Here is a 24,956-nt window from a genome sequence, read left to right on the forward strand (position 1 = left end):
CCTCCGCCACTGAAAGTAGTCCCAGAAGAATTTCCAGTCGTTTATTGATTTATTGACGACTTATGTACCTTCCTGAGCTTGTTGCGGAACTCCACGGCGTGCTGATGGTCGTGGTAGTGAGTCACGTTCTGTAGAGAGAGGCAGGTTCTGCAGGTTAGCAGCTGTTATCAGTCCACCCGTGTGTGTGTGTGTTTGCGTGTGACACACACTTTCACAGACAGAAACCACAGAAAGACTTTATCAATTTCAGCATCAACCACAGTGACATCACACATGAACACACTGTAAACGGCTAGTTTCAGTTTCTCAGTTAAATTAAAGGGGCAGTCTGTCATGTTTTAGTCTCTCTGTCCAGCTGGTCAGTTGGCTTGCAGTTAGCTTAGCATAAAGGCCAGGAACAGAAGACACAGTTTGTTGTCTATGCTAAGCTAAACTCAACAGCAAATCAGATCTGTGTCTCCAGTACTTATGCTAAGCTAACGGTAGCTTCAGGTGTGTCTCTAAGCTGGTCCTTTGATCGAACAGAGCAGTGATCACTCACACAGCCTTGGGTCTGCAGGTCCTCGCTGACGCGGTGCAGGTCTGTCTTCAGCTGGTGCATGTTGTGATGCTCGTTGCCATGGTGAGGCAGGATGTTGTGCAGGTAGTAGTCCAGGATGTTAGCGTGGAGGCAGCAGATCTTCAGGTGGTCCTATGTTGAAGAGGAGGAGGAGAGGTCAGAATCTTGTACCCCATCTACACTGTAAAACTACACTTCCTGTGCACTGACCTGGTCAGTGTTGACTTTGGGCATTAGTCTGATGCTGGCATCCTCCTCTGTCTCCATGTTCTGAGCCTGAAGACAGAAAAAACACTTTTATTAATCAAACTGATTATTTTGTTTACTGTAAAGTTTCTATATATCCCACACTTTTAATATTTTTAATATTTGTTGGCCTTTCCTGAACAAAAGTGATTTTAAGAGAAGTGTTCAGTAGAAAAGTATATAATGAGATCAGTGCCAAAATTATTTATATTAATGATGGTTATACATAATTTTTGTATGTAAATTAAAATATTTTTAAGCAGTATTCTTCATATCTGATTAAAGTTCAAACTTTATTTAAACAATAAAAACAATCTGAATACATGTTTTATTAACGTTTTTTTTAATTGACTTTTGATTTTTGAAATTGTTGACTCACATGTTTCGACACTTTCTGCACAGCCAGGTACGTGTTCGGGTCTCGCAGGGGATGGCTGAGCGGCTGGTGGACGGGGCTCGCCACCAGCTGCTCGGCCCAGCCAATCAGGAGCAGCGGCAGGAGGATGAAGACGGCGGCGGGCGGACAGAGGAAGGAGGCGGCTGTGGAGATGTTGAGCTTCATGGTTAAGGTAGAGAAATGGATCCTTTCAGAGTGATGAAGAGGAGGAGGATGAGGAGGTTGTTTCACCTGCAGAAGAGAAGAAGAGTTTAAAAGATTTAAACGAAGTCTGAATGAAAATGTTGGAAAGATGCTGCTTCAGCCTGAGCACCAACCTGTGTGTAGGTCGCAGTGAAGACGAGTCTGTGCCGCGCCTTTTTATACACATCCACCCTCCGCCCCCTCTGCAGAAATATAGGGCATCCAAAAAGCCCCATCACACACACACACACACATACACACACAGGTCAGTGCTGAGCTTGTATCTGTTTACTGTGACACAAAGGGAAATTAAGTGTCACTCAAGGTGTGTTGTCATCAATTTGTTTCCTCCTTTACTACGTGTGTGTGTGTGTGTAGGTGTGTGTGTTCCCTGGTGGATTAAAAGCTGGAAGTGAGCATGTAATAAAAACTTCCCGGAGAGGAAAAACATGTCTGACCAGTCTTTGACAGTGGGTCAGGTGCTTTAATCGCACATTATTGTGTCACATTATGCAACAACTGACACAAACACTGAGGCTCTGCTGACACCTGCTACACTTTACAGTGTTTACAGTGATGCAATGACTGAAAGAGCTGCTGTGTCCAACAAACGTTCCTAAGTGGTGATAAAGTTTTTAAACAATAAGGAAGCGTCATGTTAGCGCAATGCACCACAAAATGTATTGCTTAAAAGCTGCATTTCCATCCTCTGTCCACTAGAGGATGCTGATCTATGGAAAGTTAAAAATATAAAGTTGAGCTGAGCCACCACAAAATACCAGAGAATCTACTGGGCCCTGGTCCAGATCCCTGAGGGACGCCACCTCACAGCAAAGCAGCCAGAGGCCGGCCGCCTCTCTCTATCAGCCGGGTTCATCGGTGATACTTCAGGGCCCACAATAACAACACCCACTGGCTGATTACTCCCGACGCCCAGCCTTTCCCCTAAGTGTTACTGGCCCGTCTTTCCTGGTTGGTTCTCTTCCAGGTTTGAGGTGATGGATCGAGTGGCCAGCTCCATTTTCTCTCATTCATTGTGAGGGTGTGTGAGTCCCTGCCAGACTGATGGAGGGATTAAATGGCGCTAACGTGTTACATAAACTTCACATCAATCAGACACCCACTGCAGCAAACCGTTCGGCCATCTTGAAGAGTCTCCCACCTGCAGCAGCAGGTCCCCGCCAGACTGCCAGCAGTGCTTTCAGTAAATGATTTGATTTTTGGTTCCATCGGTACATACAGATTAGGCGTGACATAACTCTGCGTCATACAACAAAAACGATTAGTGATGACATGTTGCAACATGCTGTATGTCTGAAGAGAAGTGGAACACCCAGCTCACCATGAAAGGAAGTAACCACAGAAGAAGAGTGACGACTCAGCTGATCTGATGTTAATGCAAAGATCAAAAGCACACGTGTGTGTTTGGGAAAATCAGCTTAGTGCACCGAATCTCCTGTTTAATGATGACTGTGTGAATCAAACCACGACAGTGTGCACACTGTGACTTCCTGTTGGCCTGGAACAGGAGCGGGAAACAACACATCACATGTTTTATATGTTCAGGCTGACAGAAAATCACAAGACATCAGTCCATCACAGGAACACAGAGAGACAAACTGTCATTCTGAGGCCATTTCAGAATCCCCGGTTAACCTGACATGGATGAACAGGAAGAGAGTGTATTGACTTCACTGAATTCAACCGGGATCCTTCACAGTCAATGAAGTGTTTCTGTTTTTCATGTTCAAATACACACATAATGTGATATGGTGATGAAGATTCTCAGTCATCCAGGTCATCATACGTAGAGAAGATTGAAGCAAGGCGTCTGGACTTGTAGAGTTTTCTTGAAGACGTTTCACTGCTCATCCAAGCAGCTTCTGTTTGGTGGTCCCCACCAAACACTTAGAACTGATGAAGCTGCTTGGATGAGCAGTGAAACGTCTTCAAGAAAACTCTACAAGTCCAGACGCCTTGCTTCAATCTTCTCTACATAATGTGATGCATATTTAGTGTGGTCTGTAAAGACAAGGTTTCAGACCTGTTGTGTGTTTGATGTGTAACTGTGAATACTGTAAACAGGCCTTTCTCACATACACACACACACACACACACACACTCACAGGTAAAATCACAGGAGGGAACACACCCACGCTGTCACACACGCCTTCAGGTTTACATTGTTTGCTCTGGCCTGTACATTGTTATGAGGGGAATTTACCTGCAGCTCATACCAGCTGTCCGACCATTGTGTGTTTGTATAGAGCGTGGCGGCCTGTACGGTAATCATCAATTCCTCCTGCAGGAAGTGATGACATAAGCAGAGCAGGAAATATTCCCCGGAATTTCACTGTTGATTCCAGATGTAATAAAAAAGCACTTGAATAACAGCTCACAATTTATTCCAGTGTCATATGTGAAGTGATTATTGAACATGTAAATAAGGATTAATTAGGGTTAATATTAAGGGTTAATTGATGGAAGCACTGAGAGCAGAGTGTTATTAATCTGAAATATCATAAAATAAGAAATATGACTTTGACTGGCAGGTTTACAGGTTTGAAGTGTTTATTGTGATGCAATGCATGTTTATTTTTTCCATTGATCACCAAAATCACACACAATCATCAGACTTTTAAACTTTCTGCTGGTCCTTGAATGTATCACACAGATGTCCGAGTAAAAATCTACACAAATATAAACTGTGAATAATTGATTCTATGTCTTAAAAATCCTACAAAAATAAAGTGTTTGCTCTAACAGGATTCTGCACCAGGAAGCCATGATAGACTCACATGTGACCAGCAGTCACATGACAAAAGTGCAAACTTCCATAAAAATACATTTATATCTATAAAACACATGATGGCTGACACACTGACCACTCTACAGGCTAGTTTCCATGGTGACAGAAGCGGGCGGCGTCATCTTTTCCCCCAAAAGTTGTCCCGTCTCTTCTGAGCGCGCTCCAGGACGGCCGACGCCATGGAGCAGGATGCTGCCGAACGCCACGACATCACAGAGAGGCGGCCGTCTGGGCGACAGATACACACATTTTTATAAAACTGCAAGTTTAATTAAAAGAAGTTTGATTTTGAAGGGATTCACCTTCATCTGAGCCACAGCCGCCTCCTGGACACAGCATCTCCCGGAACCTCAGACCCAACTCGCCTGAAGACAGAGCGCCGATCAATAACAACCAATCAGAGCCTCATTTCCTCACCTGCATCTTTAAATCGTGTCTGTTTTTGGTCAAAGCAGAAACACGATCCCTGAAATGTGAGCTGATGAGAAAACAGCTCTGAAAGGAAAGAAGGAAGTGGAGAGGAGAGCGGGGGGGAGTCCCTGAGGCTGCTGACGAGCTCCGCTCCAGCTGGCATGGAGGCCCAGAGGCCTGGCGAGAAGGGGGGGAAGTCAGCGCTGATTCAGCAGATTACACCGTGGGCCTGAGCGCCTCGCCTCACCATCCGTCGCTCCACGCACTCAGTCTGTCTGTCCTACATCTGAGTTAGGGCTTTGTGAGGTCTTAAATTTCATTAAAGTGGTCATAAATATATATGTATATAAAAACCCTCCGAATCCAAAACACTGAATGCATCCTTTAGGAACAACTGACAGTGCTCAATGGTCCAGATGTCTTTGAATGCATCATGTGGAAATGTTCGTAAATCTACACATCATTTCCTCTACATGTCTGAAATCCTTCAAACATAAAGCATTTGAGACAAAGAGACATAGAGACAAACATTCTGCCTTTCTCAGCAGAACCAGGAAGCCACGACTGACTGCCATGTGACCAGCAGTCACATGACACACATGTAGCGTAACAACTAGTGCAATCCTGCACACAGCTCACCGTTGTGCTGGAAGTCTGGGTGTCTCAGAGTTCCTTGGATACAGTGTGGAGGTGGGGCAGGAGGGGCTGCGGGCGATGGAGGGGTCTGCTTCACTCTGATTGGTTTAGAGGAGGGACTGGCGGCTGCTTTGTGGTCGGGGGAGGCGGGGTTGCGCTCTGACCATGCCTCTTTGGGTTTGACTGGTGTGTGGACGGCGGTCCTTACCCCTACTGCCGTGGAAACCGCTGAGCCGCATCTCTGCACACAGGAAGTGTGTCCTCAGTGTCATCACATCATGTAACATGTGTGTTGGTTTGATGTCATACCTGCTGTTTGTGTGGAGACGGCTCATCAGAGCCCTGAGCCTTTCCAACCAGGATGGCGCCTCCTGGAGGACAGACAGAGGTCAGAGGTCAGAGCTGTATGTGTGTTCATGGTCAGAATAAAGCCTGCTGACATGGATGTGAGTGTGCGTGATGTCCCTGTGGAGACATGACGGCGTGTGTGTGTACCTGCAGCAGGCGTGGTGAGGTCGTGATGAGTCCGCTGAACTGGCCGTATTTTCAGCCTGGGAGTCGGCAGCCTTCCCTCCTCTCTGAGAGCACACGCACACACGCACACACACAGAGACACACACAGAGTCAGTTCCTGACACACAGTGGTGCTGCTTTGATCTAAGTTTGGCAGGATGACACAGTTTCAGACGTTGACACAGTTCCTGTTTTATTGTGTTTGTTTAAGATACTACAGTCTCACTTATGTCTTTCTGTGGTCCAGTTTAAAGTGTTTGTGTCGTTTGTGCATAGGCGTCGCTACCATTATATCAGAGGGGGACGTGTCCCCCCCACATTTTAAAACGGCCCGTTTGGACCCCCCCACATTTAGTGAGAAGGAAACGCCACCTAACGCTGTTTCGATTGCTCGTGAAAAACTCTGTTCCACTTGGTTCATAAGAGAATAACCTCACCGCTGAAATCCATGTTTTCCTGGTTACCACAGCGCTGCAATACCGTTACAATAGTAACGGACCTAACAAAGCCAGTGGCTTTCTTCGAGCGAGCGTAAAACACCGCAAAAAGAACTGTCAGTGCTGCTTGAAGCTGGAGGAGGTAACGTCAGTGTCATCCCACAAAGTCCAGCTCATGCTGAAGCCTGTTTGTCACATGGCCCCAGGTGACGTTAGGTTGATGTTAAATCAACAGAAAAGTTGGGAGAAAGCTGCTGTTTACTTCCAGTTACAGTAGCGGTATTATTTGTCTGATGGCATGTTGTTGTCTTTTCTGCTCCCTCCCCACACACAATGGACATGAGGAGATTCTAACAAAGACACGGAGAGTTAGAGTTGTTTTCAGCATTAACCCATATTGTAATAAGGCCAGGTTAGCCCCTGTTAGCCTGCTAGCTTCAGCCTCGCCTAGCCAGCGCACATAGCCACCTGCTCCTATTCTTATCAGCCAGAATAAAATACATGTGATGGACCGTCAGGACACAGTGGTGCATTATATGAACAGGGAAACACTGATGTAGCAGATGAGGCAGGGCATCATCATAAACACATCCACAACGTTTGTTGTGAATTCAGCAGTTTTATAAGCATATAAAGATAAAGACTTTTTGTAAGTTAGTATTTTTAGTGTTTCAGTATTATCTGCATTAAGCAGTTTGGTTCATTTTTCTATGGGATTTGCCAGTTTTTTGTCTCTGTAAATGAGAGAAGGCCTCAGATATGGAGGCTGTTAGTGTAGTAGCACCAGTATGTTTGACAAAACTGTTGTTTCACTTGGAATTAGTTTCTGTTTGTCACCGAGTTTTTGTTGAATCTGTCTCTGAAATAGTCATTAAGTGTTTACTTCTGTAGGTAAAATAGTTTAACAACCTGTTAAAATCCACAGGAAATCGCAACTACTTCATATTACATTATATTTCATAATATACTGATGTACTTTTTTTTCACCACCCACCCACAGAAGGTGTCCCCCCGACATTTTTAATGCTTCCTAAGCCACTGCGTTTGTGTCATTTTTTCAGCTGTGAGGTGAAGGAGCTCATGTTTGCAGCTGATGTTCCTGCTTTCAGCACACAGACAGGCTGTTACTTTGCTAATTCATGCAAAACTTGGAGGCACTATCATGCACCAACTTTAAAGAGTCCATTTGTAGCTCACATGATTTTTTAAGATTCCATATTATTTCAGTAATGCTAACTTACAAGCTAACACTGATGGGTAAAAACCTCTAATTCATCCACATGCTAAATAAGCTAACTTAGTAGCTAACCCTAACAAGGAAAACAGTGTCAGATCGATTCATCTGATCTTCATACTGTTAGACGATAATTTGCGACCAGAATCAAAAAACTCAGAAAGGAAACATACTCATCTGTGTTTTCTTCTTCTTCTTCTTCTGCTCCTTGTTCTTCTTCCCAGACTGAGCGCCGCTCAGCAGGAGGACCTGGATTTGTGTGTGGGTCCGTTTGTGTCTTCTTGTTCGTGTGTCGTGTGGAGCTCACAGCAGACGACCTCCTGCTGGAGTTACTGGAACAAAGACAGAAATCATTTTCTGATTTTACTCCAGATGTTACTCTCTTCCTGTCGTGTCTCATACCTGTTCAGGTCCAGCGCCTCCATGTAGGAGGGGCTGCGGCTGCCCGGCTCGGGGGACAGGGAGGTCAGGCGGGCGGCAGGGTCGGTGGCGCAGTCGGTGGAGTCCGTGGGCTCCCACAGAGCGTTGTGTTCCGACAGCAGCTGGCCCAGGTGGTGTCTGGAGAAGTTGGCTCCCCAGGCTCGGTGGCGGTACGACATGGCCTTCTGCCGCCGCTCCTTCACCTACAGACAGAGTCACTGCTGATTCGGCTATTTATATACTTCATTACAAACTTCCAGCAAGTTTACACCAGTTTGTTAAACTTATGAATCACAGAGAAGAGGCGCTCCTGATAGATCCACAACATTTCTGAGAATGATCCGGGGTATAATAAATTTCTGAACACTGAGGCAGGTATCCAGATGGATGCAGAGGAAGTGGCTGTCCTCTAACTCAGATGAATCCTAGAGGGCCTGGAGAGACAGTTTGCTGACGTATAAGAAGGCCCTTTGTAACGCTAGGACAGCTTACTATTCATCACTAATAGAAGAAAACAAGAACAACCTGCACTTTTCTCTTAAACACTGTTGCCAGGCTGACAAAGAGCCACAGTTCTGTGGAGCCTCGCACTCCTGCAGCTCTTAGTAGTGAAGACTTCATGAGCTTCTTCACCGATAAAATCACTACTATTAGAGAACAAATCAACCACGATGTGACCGCCGAGGATACACCGCTACTTCTGGAAATAGATCCTGATCTAACTCTTCGTGTCCATCGGCCTCCCTGAGCTGACCACCAGTACTGTCTTTTAGATCCGATCCCATCGCGGCTCCTCAAGGATGTTATTCCTCCGATCGGAGACTCTATATTTGGCCAGATCAACCTGTCTCTGGAAACAGGATATGTACCACAGGCTTTTAAAACTGCTGTGATCATTCCGATACTTAAAGAACCTTCACTGGACCCAGACGTCTTAGGAAACTACAGACCGATCTCCAACCTCACCTTTATTTCTAAGATACTTGAACCAGGTTAAAGGTTAAAGTCACTAATGACCTCCTCATGGCATCAGACCATGGAGATTAGGATTACAGGGACAGCACTGCGCTGGTTTAAATCACTTTGTCCATGTTAATAATGAATACAAAGGGTTAATCACAGTGTTCCACAGTCACCACTGTGTTTGTGCAATCAGACTTCCTGTTTCTATTTAAATCTCCTGCTGTGGTCGAGTCTGAGCTGCAGATTCTGGTAAACCTGACAGTAACCTGAGCCTGACCCCAGTCCAAACCCTGGGTGTCCCAGGCCCCGTTCAGAGCTGACCTCATGCCAGAGGTGGCCATAAACCTGCCACTGCACAGCGCCGCACACGGCTCGTGATCTCAGCTGATGACAGAAAAACTCGCTCACTTCCTCACTTTAAATGACAGAAAGATTTTGTGTTGAACGTTAAGACGCTGCAGCTTCAACAATACATAAAATGCTGAAAGTGTCACTGCTGAACTCACATGTCGGCTTTCTGCTGACATTATTTACTGGAGCTTTCTAAGACTCTGAGGTTCTTGAACCACATAACCACATATTTACTGGATGAAGTCACGCACACACGACAAATATTTGTCTCATGTCTTCAATGAAATAAAAACACTAGAAATGAGGCTCATCAACCCTGTAACATCAGGACACTGTTACTAATAAAGTGAGGGCAGGTTAGAAAAAATGTGACCAATGAGAGCGTCTCTGAGGGTTTTAGGCCACAAGTGGAACTAACCTGAGTAGAAGCTGTTTTCTCACAGACTGAGGGGAGGTGTGAAGGTGTTTTCTCAGTCGTTTGATGTTTTCAGATAAACTCATGTCAGCCTAAATCTGCAGGTTCAATGTCCTGCCCCCTCCTCAAAAACTGTGTGACTAACAGAGAGCTGTTTCTCTGAAATGAAGCTCTGTGGTTTAGCTGCTGAAAACGGTGGTTTTCCATCACAAACACAAAAACTTTAGGAGGACGTTGTGTAAGTCCCCCGACCCGACCACCACATCAGTTATTGATTACTTATTACAGGCATTGGACAGACAGTGATCTGTGATTGAGTCCTGACCTGATGGGTGGAGCTGTCTGTGGCCCCGCCTCCCTCTGCGATCCTGGAGAGAGGAGAAGCAAAGGCAGAGTCATATTCTGTCAACAGCCTGCCAGACACACACATCACTTCATTAATAGATGAACTGTTTAACTCATTAAACACAGTAACACACACACACACCTGTGTCCTCCCTGCACCCGAGGAGGAGGTGTGGCCATCAGAGGTGATTGTGCTATCTCGTCTCTCTGCGGGGCCTCCTGTTGAGGGCGGGGCTTGTTCAGTGACTCCTCCCTCCACCTCCTGTTGGTCTGCAGGTGGTAACAGTTCAGTCAGAAAGCATCCAGGGCATTCTGATGAGATCCTGTCCTCACTGTGGAGCTCCACAGAGGGTTCAAGCTTGGTTTGGTGTTGGCGTTACAGTAAAGAACATGTATGTATTTATACCATGTGTGTGTGGAACAGCGGGACTCTCTGGAGTTCCAGATGTCTCCGGAGGCGTGGCCCGGTAGGCGGGACCTGACCCAGAAAGCGCTGACGATACTCTGTTTCCATGGGAACGGGGTTCTTCTTAAAGGGAGGGACAGACCTGCTGCTGGAGTAGAGCGCCTGCAGGAAGGGGTCAAAGGTCACAGAACAAGGATGCATCACACCGAAACAACCTGAGGTGACAGTTCAACCAGTTCAAGAACGATGTGCTGCCACCCAGTGTATGAACGGGGGAACTGCAGCTCATCACAGCACTTTTTATTGAACAATGAGCAGCTGCTCCTGGGGAAACCTGAATGTTTCTTTCCTGTGTTACTTCGTAGATGACCGACAGCTGAATGTTACGAATCCCTTATGTGTCTGTTTTTAATGCCAACAGTCCAAAAATATATTTTTATGCAGTCAATCTTTGCCAGGTAATATCTATAGATTAGAAGATAAATGGGAAAGGTCCATTAATAATCAATAATTAATAATGATTTGCCATTAGGACAAAGACATAATATTATAATAAAATAAAAGTGTCTGTGTAACCTTGCTATTTTCTGTCAGCCTCTGTGTGGTTGGGACTAAATGCTGCCCCCTGCTGTTCAGTACTCACATTACCAGCAGGCTCCTGCTGATTTGATGAATGTTTTAAACACTAAATTTAAATTTAACCTGCTCAGAGTTTCCACAGAAAACAGACATTCACTTGCTGTTCAGGATGTTCTGAATCTGTAGGAGCAGTAGGAGCAGCTGATCTGACCTGCTCTGCAGTCAGGAGGGGTGAAGCAGCCGTCACAGGCTTCTTCCAGCTGAACTGTCTATGGTACTCTGATGATCTCTGACATGCTGACCTCTGACCTCCTGAGCTCAGCCCTGCCCTCTGCCGCAGTGCGTGCTCCACCTGCAACGCCAGAAGGGAACACCTGTTGATCCGTCTGTTTCACACAGGGAAGCCACAGGTTTCAGTCTGCTCACCATGCTGGGCGGCTGCTGCTGCTGCCCGTCAGATGCTGATGTCACAGGTTGGCTGAGCTGTGATTGGCTGGTGGGCTTTGCTGATGTCACAGGTTGCTCTAGCTCTGTCTGTTTAGTTGAAGGCTCTGGGTCTGCAGCAGGTCGTGGTGCTAGAGGAGTTTCAGGCTCGATAGGATGTCCAGGGTTCACCTGATCAACTGGTTTGGGGTCGGCAGGCAGCTCCCGTTTGTGCGCTAAGCGGCTCCTGGACGCTGGTTTAGGAGAACGATGTTATTGTTAACATGTCTTACAAACTAGTCTGGCTCCTTGTTCATCAACAGGTTAAATATTCACAGTGAGAGTTCTACCAGCAGGGGGCGCCTTTCTGTGCAGCTCAGCCACAGGGTAATGATCGACAGGCAAACGGAACAGAGAGCTGCAGGACTGAGCTGGACCGAGCCTCCTCCGCCGCTGCAGAGCTGGTTCCCTGCTGATACCTGACAGACACACACAGGGCAGACTTTACACTTTCAATCAGTTTTTATTGGAATAACTTCAGGTCAGAGATTTAAAATGGGAGGTAGTTCCTGCTATGTCAGGAGAAAGAACCTTTATTTCCTGAGGTTCTTCTTACCCATGTGGTCTGAGCGGAGTCCAGCCAGCGGAGTGCAGCGCTGAGGAGACACACTTCTGGAGCGGGGGACCCCGTAGCTCTTCTGATATTCACTCTGACACTGAGTCAAATACACAAACACGCAAAGGTGAAGTGCTGTTGTGGGATCCTGCTCAACCTCCACCTTTCACTCAGCAGCTGGTAACTGATCATGTTTATAGACAGTTTGATGGATGTTTACAGACATGCAGTCATTCTCAGCTTCACAGGGAACAGCGTGAATTCATTCTGTGACAGTTAAGTCCACACGTTTGGGATTATAAGACAAAAACATCACCACTGGCCAAACACATAACTTGAGAAAAGAACTTTAAATATTATTAGATATGATTTTCATGGACCCTCTCACTGTACAGACAATACATTAATAGGAAAACACTGTGGCATAGATCCTTCATCATTTCAACGCTCTGACTAATAATTACAGATTATTTACTGAGTGGATAAATTATGTAACAGATTAAACAAAAGAGATTAAGATAAAAATACTCAAACTAGCAGAACGTCAGCGCTGCTCTCAGTGCCTGTGCTTCCCTCCGCCTCTGTGTGTACAGGGAGATAAATTGTGCTAAACTGGATTAGCCCGATGAGATTAAAACCACATTAATCCTGATCCTGCTGTCTCGTGCAGGTTTGTAAGCAGTGAGCATCTTTACTACAAACTCAGTCCGTCTTCACTTCCGCGCCATGAATAACCACAGTTAGAGATTCTGTTAGCATCACTTTGTTTGGCTAACCTGTTGCTAGTGCTACTACCTGTTGTTACCTTGAAGCGGACCGTCATGGCGCCCTCACTGCGGAACAAACTCCGTCAGAAGTCGCTCCTTGGTCATCACACGGCGAGATGGGTTCGTTAACTAGTCGGTAAATATCGATAAACTTGCTTACTTATTCGGAAATGCGCTTAAATGGCAGGTACGCTTCTCCCCGGCTACAGTTATAGCAGCAAGCTGCCGCCGTTGCCATGACAGCTTCTTCTTCCTCTTTTAGTTTATTGGCGGATGGCATCCTACTCTTGGGTGCATTACCGCCACCTATACTATACTAGAGCGTGGGCCTGAGTGGAGAGAGCAAAACCCATGACAGCCCCACGTCAGGCGCAAGCGCATTCACAGAGGACGCGGTTGACGTACGACGTCAGCCGGAAGTCCTTCTCAAACAAACCATTTCCATTTTTTCTGCAGTTTAAAGAAAATGGATGTTAATTAAATTATAAAATATACAAAAAAAACATGTCTGCAGCGTAGCTGTGGTTTATTGTTTTTGTATATTATTTGATATGTATTCATTTTTACCATATTTTTACCATATTATTTTACAATATTTTATATTGTATATGTATATATATTATATATTTTGGAATTGTTGCTTGTCTGTTTTCAAGATAAATAATAAAATCCATAGAATGACTCAATGCTGCATGTTGCTGTTACAAAATTGCACCACTTTTATTCATTTAAGGCTTTTTAGTTTTTACTTACATTTGGCTTCACCCCCCCCCCCCCTCCCCCCCTCCCCTGCCTCCCGCTGCTGCTGCTGCTGTGGGTTTCTGGACTGGAAGAAACCAGTTCAGAACCAGCGTCTCACCCATCACGACAGCTGAGCGGCCAGGAGCTTCCACCTGTCTGAACTGGTTTCTTTTACATTTCACTGGTCATTATGCCATACAGAAAAAAGAAGCATATTCAGTTTAGTTATGGAAAATTGTTTCTTCCTTTTTGGGAATTATTCATTCCGGTTTACACTTGGCTGTGGTGGCTGTTATCCTGCAGTGTCAGAATGCTTCACGCCTCACCAACAGGTGGCAGCATCTACCCCTCTGTCTATGGAATGATTGCAGAGGTGTGAAATTAAGGCCAGACTCGTTTTTTATTCTTCACACCTCTGTCAGGTTTCATGCGAACACCCAAATGCAGCATCACAAGCATCCTCACCAAAAGTGTGCCAAAACACCGTAACACTTCTCTGAAGCATCCCAACACCTTAAGACGTGCCAAATGTTATCAAGGTCACATGAAAGGTCACCACCGCCCCTGTGTGGAGGCAGGAAGGTCCGCAGCGTCAGCCAGACACGATGTGGCTGGGTGTTTTTGTCGATGATCGCATCGTATGTTGTATAAGGTGAAGAGGTATAAGGACATTTTTAAGCATTGATCAGTCTAATTCTACTCCTCATAACGAATGAATAACAACAGCATGACACCGCTACAACCACGATTTCTATTTATTATACATATAAAGAAAGGTTTTTCATATTTATTGAGGTATACATCAACAAATACACACTTTCCCAGCTCATTCATGTAGACCTTAATAATGTCCTTATATCTCTTTACATTATAGTATTTGATAAATCATCAAATTCATGTTTATAAAAGTTTTTCCCATTAAAAAAACACTGATAAAGCACAATTCTGAAGATAGTTTTGGTGTCTGTACGGGGCTCCACGCTGCCCCTGGTGGTGCAGACAGAAACATGAGAGCAGCGGGTGTTTTCTGCTCTCTGACCACAGGTGGCAGCACTGTGACAAGAACAAAGCGAACAAATACAAAGTTAACTGGGACTCATAACACTGCTTTTCCGTTTTTTGTTTGTTGGCATGCTAACGTGTTAGCAGGCCTCAGCTTTACATTGTGATTGCCCGGCTGTGTCTGCAGCCAGACCTCTCAGCTCAAAGCTTCTGCTCGGCATGCAAACTGTGGCAGCACCTCCTGGAGGTCAGACTGAGTACTGACATAAACATCTACATGCTACATGACTGAACGTACTGGAGGAGAACTAGAACACTGACAGCAGCACCACACTGTACTGCAGCACTCCTGACAGCACATCACTGCAGAGCAGCGCGCACACAGGTCATGAGTCTGAAAAATCACAACCACTCTCACGTTCAGATAAGAAGATGGACATTCAAAGGTGTCCTGCTGCTTCACAAGCCTCAAAGTACGAGGGCGGGGCATTAGCTTCAGGCTAACACCAATCTGAAAGGTCTCATAAGCAGAAACACTGAGACTTTAGTTCAGCTTTCTTCTTCAACTCATGAAAATCCACAGTACCACATGCAGTTCAACAAGTTAGCTTTGAGGTTCCATTTGTCAACCAAGAGTAGGCTCAGTCGTTGCCCACAATACTGCTATTCCTTTATCAGCAGTTAAAGAAAGCACTGACCAAAAGGACCAGCAATTCAGAGCTTCCCAGTCAGATGTGTAAATAATATTAATATTCAGGTAAAAACATGTTAGCAACACAGGCACACAACAACCGTGCTTAGCAAGAACAATCTGCACACAAACAGGCCTGGTTCACTGCTGTTACACAGCTCCATCTCACACAGACACAGACACACACAAAGAGTTAAAGTACTGGACCAGTGTGAGTCTGCTGTCTAAAGGCAACATGTCCGCCCCGAGCAGCAGATCAAGAGTCAGCTCACCGTGCTGCTGTGCTAACACGTTAGCCCATGCTGCGCTACCACTCACTAAAACATAAAAGTTAAGACCTACCACAGCCTGTTAGCATTTAGCAACCAAAACGCACCTCACAGTTCTCACGACCACCTCCACCCTGTCAACACACTCACAACTAAAACATACACTAGAAGTGTGTCTGTTAGCATTCCTTCCATAACAAAGCTAACACCTGCCATGCTGCTATCCATTTCTTTAGGGACACAACAATGCTAACAGTTTTGCCGCTCATATTTCTTAATGCTGTTTTGTTAAAGGATTAATAAAATGCATGTTAGCACAGTTGGAGCTCTCCTGTATTAAGGCAAGTGCATTTCATTATCTACTAGCAGATAATAATGAGAGCTAGTTAGCCCACAGCTATCACAGCTTCACCAATGGCAACACCCCACAAACAGCAGTCTCACATTCTTAATTCTTAACAGAGGAATGAAAGCTGCGAGTACCCACAGCATGTTAGCAGGACAGCTAATTCATACCAAGCTAATGCCCAGTAATTAGCACATTTGAACTGTTAGCATCTCTGAGTGCTGCCAGTTTACTGTCAGCTAACCTGCATTAGCTAAATGCTACCAACATACTGAGCTGACTCCATGACCTGCTGCAGCTACCCCCCCCCCCCACCCCAATCTGAATTTAAAAACATGAAATGACTTTTATATCTTTTCACACAGAATTATAATAATAACCACTGAAATTGTAATTAATTATTCACTGTATGGATCCACAGGTTTAACCAGAGCCGCACAAACAGAATTAGCCATGCCAGCCATGCCTTCTCTGTGGTATCTGTGGCGCTAACGTGGCTGAAGGTCAGGCTGCATGTGGGCGGCTCCAGACAGCTGGAAAAAACAGTAAAAAGGAAATAACAAGAAAAGAAAGAGCAAGAAGCTTCTCCCCATGGCCAAGCAGAGAGCATGATGGGAACCGTAGTTTAAATCTAGGCAATTGTTTGGATAGCCCCGTATTCCTGTCACCAACAGAATCTTCATCATCATTATCATCATCATCATCAACGCCGCCGCTGCAGTCTTTTGATGTTTGGTTTTAATGTTTCCAAGGCAACAGTCTCCAATAGACAGCACGGTGAGGGGATGGGAGAGGTGGTCGTCAGGTAACAAGAGGTCAAAGGAGGCTGATGGTGATGATGACATGGTTGTGTTAAAGGGGGTGTGGCCAGCTGGAAGATGTCCTGTGATTGGTTGGTTGTTGGTCAAGTGAGCAGAAAACTGTACAGAGAGAACCAGAGAGTGTATAAAGTATGACATGTGTGTGTGGTGTGTGTGTGTGTGTGTGTGTGGCTACGTTAGCCTACCTGTTATTAGAGAAGTTGACAAGTGGACTTCTTGCGTGTTTTCCCTGGAACGGGACTCTTCCTGTTAATCTGTCGCACAAGGTCGTAGAAGATCTACACACACACACACACACACACACACTCATTAAAACATGCTAATCACAGTTTTTCAGCATCAAAGGTACAGAGAAGGACCCCGTTCAGATTGGGGAAAGTCAATCCAGCTAGAGTCGAATCCGGATACGTTCAGATCCACCTATTGCACATACGCATCCATGCTCAATCAAGCTCAATCAATCGGACATTTACATACAGTTTTGTACGTGACCTGAATGCTGTCCCTGTAAACCAGGAATTATGATGTCGCTAGCTGGATTTGCTAGCTGCATTTGTGTTTACACCTTTGCCAGATTTCAGCAAATCGGGCTCAACCCACCTCCGAGAAATAGATCAATTTAACCAAATCTACACTGTTCAGATCGAGTAAAATCCACCCAGCTTATTACACAAGTCTAAACGGGGCGAAGGAGTGTGTACACCTGTGGTCACAGTGTGTGTGTGTCACCTCATTAACATTAATCTTGCTCTTGGCTGAGGTCTCCAGAAAGGCGCAAGAGTTCCACTGGCGGGCCAGGCCGATGCCCGACTCTTTGGCCACCACACGCTCCACCTCCAGGTCACATTTATTTCCCACCAGGATCATTGGAACCTGCACAGTGAACCCAACAATAAAAAATATGGACAACAAGCATTATTGATTAATATACTGAATCTGTTTTTTCTACTGTCAAGCTTTCTGCATCTTTTAGCACATTGTGTGAACAGCAGGCAAAGCTACAGTTCTCCATACAGACTTTTCTCAGTGTAAAGCTTGTTCCATACTCCACGAGAACAGAGAACTCGTCCCCCTGGTGGTAAGAGTAAAAAAAAAAGTTTGTTTCGGCACAGAGGTACCATACTGCGCGTGAAGTGTGTGTGCATACCCACTGCAGCGCACGTCATACACAAACGGTTAACAATGCAATTGTATTGCAAATAGTGTACACAGTTGTTTACCTGGCCTAACGAGCTGATAATGCTCAGGGAAGAGGGCGTATAGCATGACAATAGATAGAAGGTTAGTGTAGCTGACTGTAGCAGACCTCTGGTCTGTGTGAGTTTAATTCTGTGAACGTGTGGATGACTGTCTGGAATAATTCATCCCGTCTCCCGCACATTAAACACCGTCTATCTCGATGTTTAATATGCGTGTCCAGCCGCTGTAACACCGTGATCAATACTGGGATTAATTTTTTATCGCCACCTTTTGGACAGACATTCTCCTCGCTAGCTGTTTGCTAGCTGCTCATCTAAACTGTCCATCGTTGTTGTACTTCCTCCTTCTGTCTGTGTGTTCTGCACCTGAAGAAGCTCTTGCGCTTCAACACATTTATCACGCCCACTAAATTCCGACCAATCACACAATTGTTCTCGCACAGCACAGATAGAAAAAGTTCTGCCCAGGCCATGTGTCCGCGAGAGCTGCAGAACAGGTGCTCTGAGAGAAAAATCACGTCATTTTGTGGGCGGAATGTCGGCAGCGAGGAGCGAGTTATCCGTTCTCGTGGAGTATGGATCCAGCTTAAGGTTGGGTTGGAGTTGTGATGGTGTTAGTGTCATACGTCTTCGGTGTCCTTCACTCGGAGGATCTGCTCTCTGAGGTCCTGGAGGTCGTTGAAGGTGGACTGAGCCGTGATGGAGTAGACCAGAGCGAAGCCCTGACCGTTCTTCATGTACAGGTCCCTCATGGCCGTGAACTGCTCCTGTACACACACACACGGGACATCAAGGAGACAGACAACCCCGCGTCATGTGACCAGAAGGATGTTGTGGACGGGTCTTACTGTTCCTGCTGTGTCCAGGATCTCCAGCATGCACTGCTGTCCATCCACCTCTACTTGCTGCAGACACAGAGACAGACAGAGACAGACAGAGACGAGCTTTAAGATCATCACTGTAAATAAAATCAACATGGCGTCAGATCAGAGCGCTGTCCAACCTTCCTGTAGGAGTCCTCTATCGTTGGGTCGTATTTCTCCACAAAGATTCCCTGAACAAACTGGACAGTCTGCAAAGAGAGACAGAGACAGAGAGACAGGCAGGCAGAGAGACAGAGAGAGAGAGGGAGAGACAGACAGATAGAGAGGCAGAGAGGCAGAGAGACAGGCAGACAGAGAGACAGTCAGAGACAGAGACAGTCAGTGTGAAGTAGGGCAGTGGTGTTAATGGAGCTCTGTTCTGCTTTCTATTGGAAGTCATTAGAATGGAATTAATGTGACACACTGACACGTCTCCATTATATCATGTAGAGTGAAGCGCTTCATTGTAGTGAGACAGTGTGTGTGTGTGTGTGTGTGTCAGAGCTGAACTGCACAGGACATTCACAATAAAACATCACTGAACCAAACAGCAGCAACTCTCAGTGCCAGCGCCTAGTGCCCTAGTGGTTTATATGGGGCTCTGATTTTGGAGAATATTTAAACTTTTTTTTCATAATAATAATTATATTAATTATATTAAATAAAAAAATATTTGCATCCATTATTCATAGCTGTTACAGCAACTGTCTCACACAACAAATAACATAAAACTACCTATGTACCTATAACTAGGTACATAGTTATAAAACAGCTACCTTCACATAGCCTGAAATTAAAATAATATAAAACGCAAGTCTAATTCATTTGTGTCACATTATGTCATCAATTTTGGGCTTTATACTATAAAATGTAAACACACTCATTTCTGTGTTTATTGACTCAGTTTCTTTTCCTTAAAACTTGAAATGATATTTTCCCCTGTAGAGTCCAGAGGAACCTTTGAATGTATTTGTATTGAACACCATGTTTTCTTCTTTTGAATATTTGGTATAAATTATTCTAAATTTCATTATTTTAACAGACGTTTGAAGAAAAAGCTACTGAGGGATCCATCAAACAAATGAGAAAATGCTGCATTTTCTTGGGTACTATTTTGAGCGGTGGATTAATCCATATTTAGTGTGTGTTGGCTCTACGTGTGTTACTAGGCGACAGTGTTTGTTGTTGACAGGACTGATTACATTACAAACACATAGTGAGAGCAGAGTGAGGACGGTGAAGGCTGTGACTTACCAGAGCCGACTTCCCGACACCTCCTGATCCTAAAACAACCAGTTTGTATTCACGCATCCTGTCTGTCTGTCTGTCTGCAGAGAGAGAGAGAGGGGGGGGGGGTTACCAGGTCAGTCCTGGACATCACTTCCCTGCAGCCAATCCCAGAGCAGCAATACAGTAAGCCCCACCCTCTGCTACAATGCACCTGGCACTGTAAAACTATCAATTACACACACACACACACACACACACTGATAAAGACTTCCTCCCTCTCACTGGGAGGTAATGTTTACCCAGCATGCATTTGAGAGAGTTAATGAAAATAGTTTGGACACGTGACTGCACAGCTGATGGTGATGTCACACCCATGGAATCCTTCCTGGTTACTGTTGCTATGCGCCGATGTGTGTGTGTGTGTGTGTGTGTGTGTGTGTACATACCAGTCATGCCTCACCGTGTGTGTGCAGCCCCCTATGTCACAGCAACAAGAAGCAACATGACACACACACACACACACACTGAACTCCTCATCTCTGTTAATGAGAGTCTGCTGGGGTTACCGTGGAGATGTGATAAGTGTGTGTGTGGTTAAGCAGGTGGTGTCGGGACCACCGAACATTAGCATTTCTCTCTAACTGCTATCTCTGCAGCGTGTTATTTTACCCAGCATCCTTAGTGTGTGTCCAGTTAAGATGACAAACTGACGGTCCCGTCCAGAGAATAAAACCTAGCTTAGCTAGCACACCTAACTTAGCACACATTTGTTGTGCAGCCACAGTGATGAACTAACAGTTCCATCACAATAACAACAACAGTGGAGCTCGACAATCCTCCAACACCAATAGCTGCAAACACAGCAGCCTGATCATTGCTAGCAGCTATAGCTACATTGGTGTGTGTCCATTTAGAGACCTCGTTTTTGTACCAGAGTGTCAGCACCACATGGACAGTGCGAGGCGTTCACTGACTTATTAGTCTCAGCTGGGAGTGCAGGATTTCAGCGCCTGGAGGTCTGAGCAGGACTCACCTCGTTGTTGCGTCAATCCTCAATTTGATGCAACAAGTCCGGACCGGTTCAACAAATCACAGGAAGTCAGAAAGAGGCTGAAAATCTTCATCCACACACACCGCCTGCAGACCTGCCTCCACCCGACAGCAGTAACTGGATCAGATTGTACACTCACACACTTCAAACGCAGACAACTCCATCAGAGGGCTGAGACTCCTTCAGAACAACACTCAGTGTTCACATGAAAAGTAAAAATACTTACTATTACTACAGCAAATACAAAGAGCCACAAATGGACCAGAACGCACAGCTGGCCAATCACAGCACGTGCATGTGTGTGTCAGGTTGTTATTACAAATAACAGCCAACACATCATCTGTGTGTCTGACGTGTAGTTTGGACAATAAATCCAGAAAAGGTGCAGTTAGATAATTTTCTTAAACCATTCAAACTAATCAAAGTATCTGCTCAGTCCATTGATCAGACTGTTTTTGGTATGAGGAGCAGATCGGCCACTTCAGCTGCTAAATGTTCGACAGCGAGAGGCCAGAGCACTCCACAGCTCTGCAGACATCATCATTCGAGAACAGAGAAAGCAGACTGATCCCTGTTTTAACACATTACTCCTGTCAGTCCAGTATGAAAGGGTTAAAAACAGCTTCAAAAACAACTATGAAACAGCTGATGTTAAACTACAGTTTTATAGCAACAAAACAACAACATGTAAAGATCTGAGGTGTCACATATAACAACAGATATTAGTTTGTTTTGTGTACTGAACATTTGAAGAACTTTTTCTGATCATCTTAATTGATTACGTCATTAATGGACTGATGACACTGTACTACTTAAAGTACATTTTCATTGTTACACCAGCATGTCTTGCTCAATAGTCTCCGAGTACATGTCCTGTGTGTTAACACTTCACTCCTCCTGCTATGAGGACACCATTTGTTTAAATGTAAAACACTGCAACGCACACACATAGGTTTAAAGAGTGTTTCTGAACGTTTCCTGATCACACTACACTCAGTTTGAGACTTCTGCTTTTTCCAGCTGGCAGTGAATGCACCATGATGTTAATCTACTCAAGTAAAGTTGTCTGAGGAGAAAGATGGGCTCAAACACACACAGATCCCTGACACAAGCAGAACTAGGTGGGGCCTGTCAATACTCAGTGTGTGTGTGTGTGTGTGTGTGTGTGCTGAGGAAGACAGCCCTGTCTATACAGCACACACTGAACTCCGCAGTCTCTCTTTAAGTTACTTCCTCTCTTTTTTCCTCCATCAGAGCCGCGAGAGTTCCGCAGCTCCGTGGCCGCCTCACAGCGTTCTGTACCCGGTCAGCTCTCTGCCAGCAGGCCCCGCTGCCGTGGAGGACCGGAGACAAACTACAGACTGGAGCCTGTGCGGACCGCAGACAGACACGAGGACAGACAGACGGCCGCTGTCTAACATCAGCTGTATTGTCGGTAACGGGAGCTGCTGTCTGTCTACATCTCTGTCTGTCCGTCTGTCTGTCCGCCGGTCGGTCGCTTCCGCAAACCCAGCCCAGCTCGGCACCGGCCTGTCTGCCTCCCTGCCTGCCCCCGCCTGTCAGGACCTGTCCCGGTCCGTCTCGGGTTGACCTACATGTACACGATGGAAGGAGGAAAGAAAAAAGGAGAGAAAAAGAGGAAAACACAGAAAGAGGAGAAGGGAAGCGGTACTCACAGTCATCCACCCGTCCGCTCTGCTGCGCGCTCTCTCTCTGCCACTCACTGTGAACGTCGCTCTATCAGAGCCGCTCCCTCCTGCTGCCGCCGCGCGCTGACGTCAAGCTGGACGTAAGAACCACCAGCACTTCCTGGTCGGTTTTTCAAAATAAACCTCATAATGTTAATAAAATAAAAAATAGGAAAACATTGAGACTATAAAAAAACAAGAAAGCAATACATATTTTTGACTGACTGAACGTTTCTTACTACATTTTAGGAATACTAACAGAAAAATTTACCAAAAGAGAAAAAAAAAATAATCTAATATAAATTGTTTAGAGATTTTTAATAAATGTGTAACAATAACATAAAGAACAAAACCAACAAGCAAACATTGCAAAACCAACAAGAAGAAATAAACATGAGATATTAAGAGACAAAAAATTAGAAAAATGTATATTGAAAAATACCTACTGTATTGATTCCCATTTTATAAACTGCAAACATCAACCACCAATCAATTCAACATCGAGCTGGAATGCTTATATCTTGAAAGCAGCTCAGTTTTACTTCCTGTTTTGCTCTAACTGCGTCATAGCGCCGCTCTTTATTCCTTGTGACGTTTGGGTCTCGCTGACAGCTGCTTCCTGCTTCCTGCAGAGCAGAAATTCTTTTTAAAAACAAGAATAAAGTGACAGTAACTCAAATAAAACTAACTTTTTATTATATTAAAAAAATCCAGCAGCGTCAATTAATGTCATATGAATATTCATCTCCCATTGGCTGTTTACAAAAGGCCACTGTGAATTAATCTCACACTTCAGGTCAAAGGTCAAATGAAAGAAAACCAGAAATGACAGAGCAAGCAGTGTGTGTGTGTGTGTGTGTGTGTTTCTGCAGAAAACAGCAAAGCATGACTGAGCATGTTGATGAGAACACGCCTCAAGACACACACACATTATGTCTGAGGACCTTAAAACAAGTTATATCATGATGTACTTCGAGCTTAAGTCCTCACAGCATGAGTAACATATACACACAGTGTTTACTACAGCAAGACAAACTGTTGTTTGTCTTGCCACACCCAAAAAGGAAGGAGTCACCCAGAATAGAGTTGCCCTCCACCCAACCAGCTTCCCTTTCACTGACACACACTTCCTGTGTGTCACACACAGGCCTATGAGGTCAGGGGACTACTCATCCAGAATGTCTGATAACAAAAAGTTATAATTTTGTTATACAACCTCTGTGATGTGTGTGTTTCTTTGTAGCCCACCTGACTTTGTGTAGCTGCTGTGTGTCTGTCTGGTTATTTCCTTTTTCTTGTCTTTCAGCAGTCTTTGATTTTTCTGGGGTCTTTAAGTGCCTTTCTCAGACTCATTGTGGTCATGTTGTGTCTCTCTGTACTCTGAATATGTGCTCTTTGCTTCACACACTGTAGTTTTCTGTCTATAATTTTGTCATCTTCATTGTATTGTGTTGTTTTTTTCTACAGAACATCTGCTTCCTGTGGGTCCATCCTGAAACATGGACGCCTCCTGCAGCTTGTTTTTTTTTTACATTGAAGCCTGAACACGGCTCATCAGAGCAGAATCAGCAGCTGAACTTCAAAGAGATCATCAGCATGTCAATGATCAGCCACACACTCTAGTACAAACTCATCAATGCACCTGTTGCTGGGAGACCAGATGAATGAGCGTCAGTCGGTTTGTTTGCTCTCTAATGAGTTTCTGCCTGATTTAAGCAGCCAATCAGAGGCCAGCACGGCACCCTGAGCAGGAAGTCATTTCCTCTGCTTCTTACCTTCTTATCTGCTGATGACATCTGGCTCTCAGGTAAACAGGAAGTCAGGGGAGATGGCTGACTGTACTTACTGCATGTAGGCAGATGTGTTTTTATGATCTCTGTGACATTTGTGGAGTCAGAGGGAAAGAAACATCTGCAGCTACACATCAACAATGAGCATCCATCTGTGACCTGCAGCCTTTGATTGGTCTTCACTGCTCAGCAGCACAAACAGAGAAACTCTGGCGCCCTCTGCTGCTACACATTCTGAATTAATGTGAAACATACAGGAAATCCCTGTAAATATTGTTGATAATTTGCTGTTTTTAGCAGCTGATCGTGCAGATATTTAAAAGAAATTCCTACATAAAAGTTAATTTTCCTCCTAATCTCACTCCTTTTCCGAAAAAGATGGAATAAAATGTTATTAAAGTGGATTTTTACTGAAAACACACCTGTATAACTGACATGTTTATGAAGTCTTGTAATTTTCAGACTTAGTTTTGTGTTCACCCCGCTAGTCTTGCATATTTTATTAGCTTTGAGGCTGTCTCATCAGACCACCCAAGCATTGAAGTTCTGTCATCA

The 24,956-nt window shown here is 44.9% G+C and overlaps 2 protein-coding genes across 5 annotated transcripts; both read right to left on the reverse strand.

Moving 5' to 3' along the window:
* Nucleotides 1–3,922: 3,922 nt before the first annotated feature.
* On the reverse strand, nt 3,923–13,031 carry mdm1 (Mdm1 nuclear protein). Of its 3 annotated transcripts, none has more exons than XM_028399911.1 (15): nt 12,749–13,031; nt 11,944–12,043; nt 11,678–11,806; nt 11,331–11,581; nt 11,116–11,256; nt 10,326–10,487; nt 10,062–10,189; nt 9,900–9,942; nt 7,828–8,048; nt 7,599–7,757; nt 5,737–5,819; nt 5,551–5,612; nt 5,245–5,482; nt 4,497–4,559; nt 3,923–4,422 (listed from the first exon to the last, which is right to left on the reverse strand). In XM_028399911.1, the coding sequence occupies exons 1-15, from the start codon at nt 12,764–12,766 to the stop codon at nt 4,313–4,315; spliced, it is 1,908 nt and encodes a 635-aa protein (XP_028255712.1). In that variant the 5' UTR covers nt 12,767–13,031; the 3' UTR covers nt 3,923–4,312. The 3 variants fall into 3 exon arrangements, with proteins under 3 accessions (XP_028255712.1, XP_028255713.1, XP_028255714.1); XM_028399912.1 differs by having other exon boundaries at nt 12,739–13,031; XM_028399913.1 differs by lacking the exon at nt 11,116–11,256.
* Nucleotides 13,032–13,676: 645 nt separating this feature from the next.
* Nucleotides 13,677–22,723, reverse strand: LOC114432125 (ras-related protein Rap-1b). 2 transcript variants are annotated; one of them, XM_028399939.1, is made up of 8 exons: nt 22,600–22,723; nt 19,897–19,970; nt 18,783–18,851; nt 18,628–18,684; nt 18,406–18,546; nt 17,310–17,453; nt 16,766–16,858; nt 13,677–16,679 (listed from the first exon to the last, which is right to left on the reverse strand). In XM_028399939.1, exons 2-7 carry the CDS (start codon nt 19,951–19,953, stop codon nt 16,772–16,774), a joined length of 555 nt encoding a protein of 184 aa, XP_028255740.1. In that variant the 5' UTR covers nt 19,954–19,970; nt 22,600–22,723; the 3' UTR covers nt 13,677–16,679; nt 16,766–16,771. The 2 variants fall into 2 exon arrangements, with proteins under 2 accessions (XP_028255740.1, XP_028255741.1); XM_028399940.1 differs by having other exon boundaries at nt 19,897–19,973; nt 22,600–22,681.
* Between the last annotated feature and the right edge of the window lie 2,233 nt (nt 22,724–24,956).

This window comes from Parambassis ranga, chromosome 2 (assembly GCF_900634625.1).
Source record: "Parambassis ranga chromosome 2, fParRan2.1, whole genome shotgun sequence".
NCBI lineage: Eukaryota > Metazoa > Chordata > Actinopteri > Ambassidae > Parambassis > Parambassis ranga.

Excerpts from the sequence above, each read along its gene's own strand:
- mdm1 (XM_028399911.1), bottom strand. Across the intron at positions 11,807-11,943 it reads ACTCCGCTCAGACCACATGG|GTATCAGCAGGGAACCAGCT; the intron begins GTAAGAAGAACC and ends TGTGTCTGTCAG. Across the intron at positions 9,943-10,061 it reads CGGGTGCAGGGAGGACACAG|GATCGCAGAGGGAGGCGGGG; the intron begins GTGTGTGTGTGT and ends TCCTCTCTCCAG.
- LOC114432125 (XM_028399939.1), bottom strand. The coding sequence starts at position 19,953 with ATGCGTGAATACAAACTGGTTGTTTTAGGATCAGGAGGTGTCGGGAAG. Across the intron at positions 18,852-19,896 it reads GTGTCGGGAAGTCGGCTCTG|ACTGTCCAGTTTGTTCAGGG; the intron begins GTAAGTCACAGC and ends CTCTCTTTGCAG. Across the intron at positions 18,547-18,627 it reads TCCTGGACACAGCAGGAACA|GAGCAGTTCACGGCCATGAG; the intron begins GTAAGACCCGTC and ends GTGTGTGTACAG.